Genomic DNA, 12,624 nt, shown 5'->3' with positions numbered 1-12,624 from the left:
CAACAGCGTCACAAAACTCCTGCACGTAGTCTGAAGTGTTCAGTTGTATTGTCTTAATTTGTTGTCATCGCTCTAATTTCTTTTAAATTGTATATTTTTTGAACTTTCACTCACATTTGTTTCTATTTTCTGACCTGAGCCTCTTTGCTGTGCTTCCTGTCCAAAACTCAGAGATATTCACACAGACAGGACACTTGGACAAGATACTGTGTTGTTTTAGGTATAACTTGGATGAATTTGAGACCAGTAGCAAAGACTAGAAGCAGCTTGGGTGAGACTGGTGATGAGACGAAGTCCTGATCAACGATTAATCGATTAGTAGATCAAAACAAAGTTAGTTGCCAGATATTTTGATAATCAGTTAACTGCTTCAGTCATTTTTCAAGCAGAAGTGTCAAACAGCTTCCAGCTTGTTAAATGTCAGCATCTGCTGCTTTTCTTTGTAATTTATGAAAGTAAATGAAGAGTCTTTGGGTTTGGGACCATTGGTTGGAGAAAAGAAGCAACACTTGTGGCTCTTGGAAGCTGTGATGAGCAGTTTTGACAATTTTTTGACATTTTATGGGCGTTTAGTGGAAGTCAGTGGCTGCTCAGAATGTTGTACCTCATAATAAAATGAATGTAAGCCTACAGCTCTCAGGTGAACATGATTAGGAGTTAGTGAACCACAAGTTCAGTCACATCGCATGATTTTCACTTTAATGACTTTTCCCCCACTTTAAGGACATTTTTGATTTTGCCGTCTTCAGCTTAAAAACAACCTGTTTTGGCAGATTAGTCTGACCAAATCCCTGTCATCCTTTAAATGCTTCAAATGCTTGGATGCTGCATTGTGTAAAAGACAGTGTATCAGTTAGTTAAGAAAATGGCTGTTTATAGTCTTTATGCTGAGTTAATGTCTTAGAAAGCTGTTGGTTGGGAATGACAGCTTTTCAGCAAAACAGCATTTCAGTTTGACACAAGCTTTGTAACAATATGAGCTTTTGATTTTATTAATACAAACAGTTAATGTAGTTCTGAGGAAGTGACAGATTGAGATCAAGATTTCTCTAAAATGTTCAAATATTTCAAAATATGGAACAAACCTGACAAATTTCATGTCAGCGTAAACCAGAAAAACGTTCCTGACTTATTTTCTTGTTTCTTGCTTTTCTCCCAGGGTGCATCCTGCTCATTTGTGAATTTCCCCATTGTGGGAAGGAAATCTTATCTTATCTTACTTACATTCCTGTAATTACAAATCACTTCTGAAGGTGTGTGTTACCTTTGTTTTTCCTCTCTCTTACATCAGTGTAATAGGCTTAGAGTGCCAAGCATGCAGGCCTGCACGACACAGCCCCCTTGTACGAAACCACAGTGTGTAGGGGAGGGCAGATCTTCATCTTTACGCGTTACTTAAGACCCCTCGGACTTTGAGACCAAATCCTTTTAATGGCTTACGTCTGGAATTCAGGAGGCTTAACGGTTGTTGTTTTTTTTTTTTCTTCTTTTCTTTTCAGTGAGGCGTTTTTTTTGTGAGAGAGCACACAAACTCTTTTCTTACTGCATTAGATTGGCTTGTTTCTCTACATTACAGATTTTATGTATGTAGTTGATGCTGTTATCCAGAGCACACAGCCAATACATGGGAGGAGTCACGGCCGTTATACAGTCGACAGCACGCACAGCAGAGCTTTCTTGTAATTCATCTTCAGAAAAAGGCAGCAGGCCTGTGAGTCTGCTGAACAGTTCTTAAAGTTATGCTCTTGTGCTGCCGTGATGGCTGACTTGTTATCCTTCAGTCCAGTCACTGATCTGTTCAGGTGTCACCCACTTGTTTTGTTTTCCACTGGCACATCCAGTTCAGGGCCTCATGTTTTGGATGGCAGCTGCCCCCTGTTTAGTTTCATCAAGAACGGCGCGACGGCTGTGGAATTTAAGTGTGAGTATGCGTCAGTACAACAACGGGCCAACAAAGTGAAATTGGTGCAGATGTCGGCGAGTCTGAAAGGCAACAGGTGGACTGAAGACTTTTAGCAAAACTTCTTTGGTTGCTTTACGTCAGGACGCTTAGAGGGAGCACAAAAGAAGAGAAATGCACTAATTCCTGTAACACATGACGTGAAGGACCGAGCGGCGTCTAGACTCACCAGCCAAAGGCCCGATTCATGTGAAATCCCTTTCACTGCTTGCCAGAGTGCGCGGGGTCAAAGTGCAGCGCGAGGCCCCACAAACTGTTAACGAGGACGTGAACAGAGTCGGCCTCTCACGCCGCTGCTGCTGCGTCGTTCATTTTAATGCGTAACCAACCGCGTTCGAGCGTTCTGTACGTGTGGCAGCTCACAGCAGCAGCAGCGATGCACCTGAATATGTGCTGCAGTGTGTAGTCGGGCAGCAGCACATTTTCACATTGTGTGTCTGTGTGAAAATAAACACTTCTCAGCAGGTGAATGTTCTTCCTCTTGTCCTTTCATTGAGCGGTTTGGATCCATACCCTCTGAACTAGCACAGAAACACTTAATCACTTAATGTAATGTAATGTCAGTAAACACACAACACACACACACACACACACACACACACACACACACACACACAGGGACTGAGCTTCGTTGTGCTTTTAGGTGCACCTCATAAACGCTGAAATCTACTTCGCTTTCTTTGAATGACTGATTTTAATTTGTTTCACTGCAGTGTTTTCAAATATAAAGTCAATCAAAAAGAGATTTTAATCTGCCAGTCACATTGACTGGTGAGTCAAAACTGTTAAAAACTAGACTTACAGGTGAATCAGGCCATCCAGAAACAGCTGAGAGATGAATCCTGTCTGATTTTTTTTTTTTCTCCTGTTATTCCAACATCTCTCCACTGTCCAGTGAACTTATGGAAAACACATTTCGCACATTTTCTGCCTGTTCAGCCTCTGAAACATTTATATTTTTGGCAGTCACACCAAGCTGTTACCTATGGACATGTTGCATGAGGGCGCGAAGGCTCACAGCTTTGATTCTCTTCCGATGTGTCTAAGTTTGACTGATGAGAAGGAAGCAGAAACTGAGCGCCTGTCTGCTTTGAATTTACTGCTGCAGTCATGTGAGAACCTTCCCATTATAGTCCACATATTAGGAATGAAGAAAGACAACAAGCCTCATTTTCACACTGACAGCTTTGTGGGTGTGTGTCTTTTAACCTCGTCCTGCCCGAGGTCCTCAGAGACCCATACACACACACAGGACATCCAGGTTGTAGTGCTGTTTGCATGAAATCTTTCCTTTTCTTTTCCTGTTTTTCTAAACATATCTTAGATAAAATGTGTGTTTTTGTGTGGGTTGGGGGAAAAATAATTATCCTTTATGCTTTTATTTGTTCATCCATCCAGCTGACTCAATCTCATGAATGTGATATCTAGCTTAAATGCCTATTTGGGCTCAAAAATGAATTGACCTCACAAAACATGTTTTTAGCATCATGACAGATATTTCACACAAATGTCTAACAGGATAAAATGATAAAGTGATGAAATTTTACATCAAGATATTTCACATGTGCTCAGTAACTGAACTGGTGACACTAATCTTGTGTGCCCACCTTGGAACTGTGCTCATTGTATAGATCTTCTGTGTTGCTGGGTGTGTGAAGAGATGTGTGTGCGAAGCCTCCATGTTTTACCATCTGTAGCTTCTCTGCAGCAGCATCCATATTTGAAATAGTAGTACTTGTAGTCCACCTCAGGCTCATTGGTTTGGATGATACTGAGCTTCAGGTGATTCACAAGGCACTGTGACAGTCACTACTGTGAGTCTGGAGAGACGTGGATGTAAATACAACCATGTGGCAGTAATACTAGCTTTTGTAACGCAGAGGCTGTGCTGCCTGTGTAGCCCTCATAAAGTGCTGTATCATCTATCCACCTTTGCACTGACGCATTGAATGCATGTCGTCAGGTTAAAGGAATGTTATCTGCGAGATAACGTGCCAGTCGAGGTAATGTGCGGGAGGACTGAAGCAGCCAGTTTGTCTTTTTAATGATTGTTTATTTTTACATTTATACTTATCATAAAAACATTTTGCTCGCTTGTTTTGTCAGTAGAGCATGATGGATTGCACTGCGAGCGTGAAGCAGATTAGGTGTGTGTCATTGTTTTACTGTTGGACCTTGAGCTGCTATGAAATGTAGCTCTAAGCCTCCTAACTCCTCCTGAGGAATTTATACGCTTCTCTGAATGAACATTTCTCTGACTCACCATTCAGATATGCAACCCGCCTCCCTGTGTGTTTGCACTCTGCCGCACGCTTTGTCAGTTTGCATTAGAGCACTGGGCCCTGCCTGGATGTTTACCTTGGTATGTGAGACCTCGGGGGGTGTGTGTACTCGACTTTGGCTCATATCTGGTTTTAAAAGCAGACATGGAACCGGTGCTGATATCCTGCAAATTAACTTATGATCACTTTGCCAAAAAAACATCGCAAGAAGTCAGTTTTCCTCGCAGAGTTTAAGGTAAATGTTTTAAAAACACCATCATGTGACACAGGGTCTGGACATCAGTGGATAAAGATCAGTTTTAAAATTACTAAGTGGCTCATAAATGTGGCTAATTTGCAGTAGAAAACTACGTGTTGAGAGAAAATAAAACTTCACTGCAGATATTTTTATTTACCCTCAGCACAGCACAACATTAAGCAGCCAATGTGATGAACATTTTCATGAGTTACACTTGACTAACCTGCCATAAAAACCTTTGGACCTGTCAACAAGCAGCGTGGATGACAAGCGACCCATGTGTCAACAAGCTGGTCCATTCAAGCAACCTGATGCCAATCTGGTGTCAGAGATAGGAGCTTCAAATGAGACGGTTATAAAAGCAATTGCACCAACACCTCCAGTATTTTGGAGTTTAGATTGCAAAAAGAAAACAGCTGAGGATAAACTGTGTGAACTCACCATAGGCATAAACAGAAGGTGAAGTCAAGAGAATTTCTTAAAATAGGCCATAATGACAAATTATCCTCAACTGCCTTTTCCATGGTCAGTCATGGTGTGTGTCAGATGATGACACTGCAGTAAGTTAAAGGGTTAAACAGTGTGGAGACGAGAGATGAGTGAGAACATCATCGTCTCTATCTGTTCAACCAACCAAAGTATCTGCATCCTTATCTGTACTCAGAATGGGCGGGACTGAAGCCAGGACTGTGTGGGACTAACCCGTCATTGCCTGAAATTGATATGAGTTGATTAGAAGTTGTTATATTTGGCATTTTTAAAAATTATTGAGAGAACAGCCTCAGATTGAGCTTAAGGTCAATATTTTTGATCATTGAGGGTAAGAGAACTGATTATGGTGAGGATTTTCCTTCATAAGGGATACAGGTGATTCATTTTACTCAGATGATGCTTTTTAAAAAGTACCTTATCTCTAGCGGTACTCGCTCATCTCAGTGCAGCAGTGTTAGAATATTTAGCCGAGAAGATTGGTTCAACTGTGGCCCAGGAGGTAGAGCACTTTGTCCACTAATTGCAGGGTTGCTAGTTCAGCCAGTTTTATCAAACCCCATGAGTCAACAAGAGCTAGAACAAACCATTTCAGCCTTATTGTTGTGGTATTGTCAAGGTATTTATGAATTAATACTTTGATAGAAGGTACCGTGTTAGCAGTTGGAGCACTGAGGTAGAAGAAGCACTACAATTGGTTACTGAATGACTGACAGCGACATGGAGGCTGGGCCGCCGCTGCCAGCTGGTTCTTCGCTCGGAGGAAAGCTATGACGGTGAGCGACGAGTTTAGGTCAGCGACTCCCCTCGGCCCGGCGATTAGTGAGCGGGATTTAGTTTAGTGAGAGAGAGAGAGAGAGGAATCAAATAATGGGATGGGGATACGCAGCAAGCCAACCAGACAGCTTTTTCTGGGATCAACACTTGGCAGAAGCATCCCTGTCTTCCTGGGCTAAATTTAGAGCGGAGCTGAGGGGGTCTTTGCTGAGCCCCTTTCATTATTCATCAGCTGAAAAAGGACCCAGTTCAGTTTCTCTCTTCAGCAGCGAGCCGCCGCTCTGTGTTTGTATTTAGCCGCAGTCACGAAACACAAGAGGCAGCAGAGGAGAAAAGCCAAAGAGTCTCGATCTTTAGTTTGCCGATTTCTGTCCCTCATCATACAGTCAGTGAGAGCTGGTTTTACCATCGATGGGGATTTGAACAGACCTCACGGCCATGATGTGTCTGATCACTTGTATGAGAGCAGTGTTGATATGCTTTTTGAGTTTTAATACCCAGTACAAAACCGTATTTTTCATTTTCGGGCTTTGAGCCAGAATGTGGTTGCAGCCTTTTAACATAAAATGTCACGTCAAACTTCTTGCGTCCATCTGTCTTGTCTAAAATACTAATAGAAAATACAAAAATATAACTATATTTAATGCTTCCTTTCTGTCGTGTAAATAACGACTTCATCAGGCAGAACAGAATGGTTAGAGCTCCTGATCTTTATGAGGGAAAGGATGTGATGTGGATCATATCAAGTTTTTATGGAAAATTTGTGCAATATGAGGAATACTTTACTTGGAGAAAACGCTGCACAGTTTCTGTCTCGTGTTCACTTCTGTAAGAGTGGATTTTCACCGTAGAAACTGACGAAACAACGTCAGCAGCAATACAAGCTGGATTAAAGTGTTTGGCTGATTGAAGCACTCAGTTATATTAAAACCAAATGTAAAACTGTTTAAATTCACCGTTGCGGCTGCAGGGAAGTAGGTGTAAGGGCGCTGGAAGGCCGAGGGTTGCCCCAGAAACCTCCAGGCGATGCGTCAGCGCTGCTTGTGGAATGTCACAGACCCGTTTCCTCCTATTGTGGCTGGCTGGAGAGATCCACCCCCCACCCCCGTCCTTTCTCCTTTTCCCCCCTCAGAGGTGAATAGAGGACTCAGTGAAACAGCAGACTGCCCACCCCTACCCCCTCCACTCATCCTCACCCTTCTCCTCCTGAAACCGCTTTCAGACAAAGCTCGGGGCAAAATAAACCACGTGGGTCCGACACCGTTTGGCTGATCGTAGGTTTCTGTACTAACTGTAGCATCATTTTAGGGTTACTGCAGAAGATATTATGTGTTGGATTTTACATTACAGTTTCTTATTACAGAAGATAAGTAAAACCTCATGTGCGAAGTTAATTAAAAAAGCAGGTAATTTCTTGTTCTTCATTTACTGTCATACTTGACAAAGAAAAGCAGCAATCGTTCCATTAAGAAACTTGACCTTATGCAGTAAAACGCTGTGATGGTGTAGCTCAGCCTGTGACAGTAGTTGATTGCAGCAAGGGTCAGTCCTGTTTCTAAAACTGTTTTCTGATTTTGTTTTCTTCAGGCAGACGAAGCCTCTGACGTTTGCTGACTGTATTGGAGATGAGCTGCCGGTCGGCTGGGAGGAGGCCTATGACCCCGTCGTCGGAGCGTACTATGTCGACCACAACACCAGTGAGTTTCCGGTCTCTTGGTCTTGCTGCTCATCTCTTCTCTCTGTTTAGCTTAGTCATCCGTTTCCCCCTCTGACCTTTCCTCTCTGTCACACCGTATTTGGAAGGTACGATCATCTGTTCATTTGCTTACAAAATTTTTAATCATCAAAAAGTGTTTCATCAGTCTACAACTATGCTACGCCATACTTATTCATTGTTAAAGTTAACCACAACTGATGACAGTAATTTGATAAGTCTGATGGCCCTCATTTCTAAATGGACAAATGATGTTTGAAGCAGAGCGTCAAATGGAATTTGACTGTAGAAATCTGTTGATTTTAAACAATGCAAACCATATTCTCTCTCCATATTGAAATCCTCTTTCTCCTCCACTCATTTTCTTCCTCTTCACCTTCTTTTCCTGCAGAAAGCACCCAACTGGAGGACCCACGGGCCCAGTGGCAGCGCGAGCAGGAGACCATGCTGCGGGACTACCTGGCCGTGGCCCGCGACGCGCTCAGCGCCCAGAAGGAGATCTACCAGGTGAAGGAGCAGAGGCTGCGCCTGGCGCAGCAGGAGTACCGGCAGCTCAATGACGTGTGGAGGGACAAGTCGACATCACAGACCAGCTGTGAGTGCTGTGGAGAAACGACAGACATGATGAACTGCATTTATTTAAAAAGGAAGGGTTAAGTCAGATAAACAATGGAGGAATACTGTCTACTGTCTACTACAGAGAGAGAGAGAGAAGATTCCCCCAAAATAAAGGCTCACTAATTTTTTTTTATTAGAAAAATGCTTCATATAACAACCACGCAGGTAGTGAAGTAAGTAAAGATCGTACTTAATAGCTCTTTCAACACCACAGCGAAAAGAAGAAAAATGTTTTTCTCTTGATATTATCGAATGCAGAAAAAGCGTAATTTGATTTTTGTGACAACTGTATCTCATTAGACCTGTAGTCACCCTATGAATGAAGATTGTATCAATAACCTATGCATACACAGGGATTTTAGGAAAACAAAGAAAATAATAGATAAAATCAAAAAGGGAAAATCTCAGGAGAATAAAAAATGAATACAAAATAATAATAAATTATAATAATGATTAAATAATAATAATAAATAGCAGATTTGTGGTTCCATCTGTGTCGCAGATTTCTCTGTTTAACACCTCTGTTTCCTTTTTTTATCTTCCCTGCAGTGAACTCCAGATCGTCCTCGTCCAGCAAGTATGACCCAGACATCTTGAAAGCAGAAATAGCCACAGCCAAAAGTCGGGTAAGACCCTCTTCTTCCTGTTTTAACAGCATGACATGTTTTGATTTCAAAGTGTGCCACATAAATGATGAACACATTTTGGGCTGACAAAATGATAAAACCAGCATTAGCTTTCATGATATTTCAAACACGCTTTTTCCTCTCTGTGTCTCAGGTGAACAAGCTGAAGCGGGACCTGGCCTGCATGAAGCAGGAGCTGCTGTACAAAGAACAAGGCTTTGAGACTCTCAAAGAGTGAGTGTTGCACACTGATGCACCTTTCTTTGTCCAGCCGATGGTCACGTTGACAGGTGTATTTGTTGACGGCAGATTCTGGGATTTGATCTTTACGCTTCATGCTACCACCGTCTAATTTAATTTGATGAGAAAAGCAAGGCAGTCAGAATCTGACTTGAATAGCAATTGTCAGAATTCAGAATCAGAATCAGAATTCTTTATTTGTCACATGTGGATGTGCATCCACAGTGAAATGAAAAAAACAACACTCCTTTTAACAACTGTGCAAAAATACAAGAGAATAGAATAAAATAAAAAATAAAGAATAAAGAATAAAAATATAAAAATAAAGTAAAGATAGAGATCTAACCTCAGTGGCAGAGGGAATGTAAATATACATAAATATACATATCGTATACATAGTATACATGTATGCATGTGTGTGTATGGGAGGGTGAGTTAAGTGGGGGAAAGAGAGTTCAGTGTCCTGATGGCCTGGGGGAAGAAACTCTTCCTCAGTCTTTCAGTTTTGGCCATGCGGGACCGGAGACGTTTCCCCGATGGCAGCCACTGAAAGAGTCTATTGTGCGGGTGGTTTGTGTCTTTTAAAATCCTCTGTGCACTGGATGTACACCTGCTGGCATACACCTCTTGCATGGAGGGCAATTGTCTGTGTGACCTTCCGGCGGTCTTCCCAGTTTGCTGAAATCCTGTGAAGCGTTTGGTGAAGAGAGTTAGGACCACTTCAAGTGTGTCAGGGCAATCCTCAGCCATCTTCTAAAGGTTAATGTGGTATAATTTTATATTTCTTTATTAGTATGGGTAAATTTAGCTCAGAAAGTCACAACTAGTTCATTCTATCAGATTTTTAAATATCATGAAAGATGATTACATTTACATTACATTTTCACAAAAGGACAGCTACCACATAAGATAGATAGATAGATAGATAGATAGATAGATAGATAGATAGATAGATACTTAATAAATATAACATCCAGACGTGTGATAACGTAAGATTGTTCATCTGGTTAAAAGCTCTGGTTTGAAAACACCCAAGATCTAAAAGGTGACAGTAAGAAAGTAGTCAGCTGGAAAATTTTAATATCTTATGGAAAACTCAGCTAAGACTCTGACGAGGAACCAGACTATCTGTCATACTGCCCAACACATGCTGACTCTTAATCATCAGTTTGGTTGTTTCCTGACAGAAAGAGGGTAAAACGAAGACAAGCAGCCATTTTTCCTAACAAAGATTTACAGTTTCTCCACTTGTTCTCCTGTCCTCTTCAAATATTTTAGCCACATCCCTACACAGCTCTTATCTTTAATTTGTCTTATCCTTATCTGGGACACGGTCACTCAAGGCATCCCAAGAATATAGCTGTACAGTAGAGATGAAGGAGTCTTCTTGTTGTACTAGTTGGAGTTTGCCCTCTTAAACAGCGTGTAAACAGTAAATGTGAAAATGTTGCTCGACCTGATGTGAGGCAGAAATTTTAGTGCTTATCACCTCAGCTTTATCGCACATTCTATCCACTCATTAAACACTAAAACCTCCATGAATGTAGCTGCGGAACCACAGCTGAAGAATGCGGATTTGAATGGGAACACTCCTCTCTATGTGACCTACTTCTACACCTCCTTCAGAAAGTGCAAGGTGCACCGATGAGGCCGTCGGTCAGGAATGTTGATTTGAAAGAGATTTGTTCTTCCATTTGTTCTTGATCTCTAAGACTGAGGCTGTGTGAGTGTGCGATTTTTGTTGTTTAAGATTCACCACATTGGAAAGCCGACATGCGGATCCGCTGTGAGCTGATGTTGAATTGAACAGGAATGTCCGGTCTGTTTGTCTTGCCTCACACAGCACAGTGAGAGTGTCAGGAGGATTAAAGTGTAGCTGAGGCACAGTGGTTGGACAGCATTCCTCTGTGATTTTCCTCTCCTGTTACAGTCATCAGACGGCGTTCAACAAGCAATCATTGTTTGCAGAAATACGAATAGGCTTAGGCTGGAATGCAGCCGAACTCTCAGGCCCTGATAAGAGTTCACAAAATACTGGTGCATGGGAGAGCTTTTAGAAACATGTTTTCTGATATGTTGATCAGAAAAATATATATACATATAATACTGTATGGCCACTTAAGCTTTTCTTAGTTTGGAACTCTTCATATATCAGATAGGACAGCTGAACACTTCCTGTTTCCCAAGTGGGCACAGTTTACCCCATCCCCATTGGGTATTTTGACACTGGAGTCGGCCTCAAAAAGTCCATCATCAGTCGGGCTTTAGTGTCCATGTGCTGCTGGCCATATGTACTGCCTCAGAGTGTGAGCTGTGGCTGTCACTGCTCCCGACCATGAAACTCAGTTTTTCATAATGACCACATGAAATCTCCTCTGTAGTTTACTGTGTGACAGTAGTGAGATGTTTGGGCTTAGTGAGTGTCTGTTAACTGCCTCTCTTTCTCTTTGTATGATTGCGGTCATTGTGAGTTTAATGATAAAAAGGTTCATAACTCTGTTTTCGCTCAGCATAAGTCCCTGTTTGAGAAGGACTTAGAGAGGATTACTTGTTCTCTGCCTGTTACATACAAGTGCCTGCCTCCCTCCCTCCCTAACTTCCTCATTCTCTCTGTACCTTGTTTTCTCTCTCTCTCTCTCTCTCTCTCTGTCTGAACCTCCCTCCTCCTCTTCCCTCTCTGAAGAATGTGGAAGGACCTGTTATTCAGATGCATGCATGACTTGCTGCTGATGACAGAGTTTATAGCAGCAGCTGCTGCTGCCGCCGCTGCCTCTGGTGGCTGTTTCCTGCAGCAGGGCAAAGTCTCCCATCTGCATTACCTGAAAGTTAGAAGTTGGGCTAACATTTAACTGATCGAGATGTCCTCATCGAGCTGGCTGTGTGAAAACATTTTACCTGTGAAACGAGCCACATTCACTTCTCGGGTTGTTTTCACACTGAATCTCCTGAGTAAACAGTGAAATGACTTGAAATGTTATTTCTCTTGTTTTGACAGAAACTGCTCATTTTAGTCCTGTTCTAGTATATTAATACTGGTACTGTTTGAATACTATGAAGCTCTCAGTTTAGTTGTTCTTGTTAACACCTGAACAACATCAAATAGTCACTCTACTTGTTAAAACATTGAACTGTAAAGCATTGAATTCAATGTAGTTACATAGCAGAACTTGTGTGATCAAAGACAAAGGCTAAAATACATGGAAAATGGTCGAGGGTTTTGGTGTGATTAGAAGGTCAAAACAGAACAACTGAAGCTGTGATGCTGAGGCTACGGTTTCCATCTCTGGACCATCCGCCAGTCGTTGCACAAGCTGGTGAGCTTAAACCCAATCTTGGACCCGACTGGCTATCATCTGAGAACAATTTACCCCTGGGAACAACAGTCGATGTTTCTGAACCTACAGAATAGCCAGTAACCAGAAACTTTTCTTGAGTATGTCGTGTTACCACAGTACAGCGTTAACATTATCAAGTAGGTAAATCAGAGAAAAGTAGTACACTAGTAGAAGTCTTTTTAAACAAGAATAAGACTTTGGTAGTCCTTGGTGTGAGGGGTCCGCTTTGAGCTCCAACACTCTGACAGAGTTAATATGTGTAAGGAAAGTCAATGAGTGAATGGCTCCACCATCTGCTGCTTCCTCTTTTGCTCCCCTACTATTCTGGTGAAGCCTGCCGAGTCA

At 42.0% G+C, this 12,624-nt stretch overlaps 1 protein-coding gene across 1 annotated transcript in view; it reads left to right on the top strand.

Moving 5' to 3' along the window:
- The window catches only part of wwc1 (WW and C2 domain containing 1), a 37,955-nt gene that overhangs the window by 1,872 nt on the left and 23,459 nt on the right, over positions 1-12,624 (top strand). Inside the window, exons 2-5 of the mRNA XM_046409755.1 lie at positions 7,334-7,443; positions 7,852-8,055; positions 8,628-8,704; positions 8,859-8,938. Of these exons, the coding sequence (XP_046265711.1) occupies positions 7,334-7,443; positions 7,852-8,055; positions 8,628-8,704; positions 8,859-8,938 (471 nt within the window). The remainder of the gene's footprint in view (positions 1-7,333; positions 7,444-7,851; positions 8,056-8,627; positions 8,705-8,858; positions 8,939-12,624) is intronic.

This window comes from Scatophagus argus, chromosome 14, assembly GCF_020382885.2.
Source record: "Scatophagus argus isolate fScaArg1 chromosome 14, fScaArg1.pri, whole genome shotgun sequence".
In the NCBI taxonomy this organism is placed as follows: domain Eukaryota; kingdom Metazoa; phylum Chordata; class Actinopteri; family Scatophagidae; genus Scatophagus; species Scatophagus argus.
The sequence above is the reverse complement of the archived record's forward strand: the minus strand, read 5'-3'. Positions and strand labels throughout refer to the sequence as shown.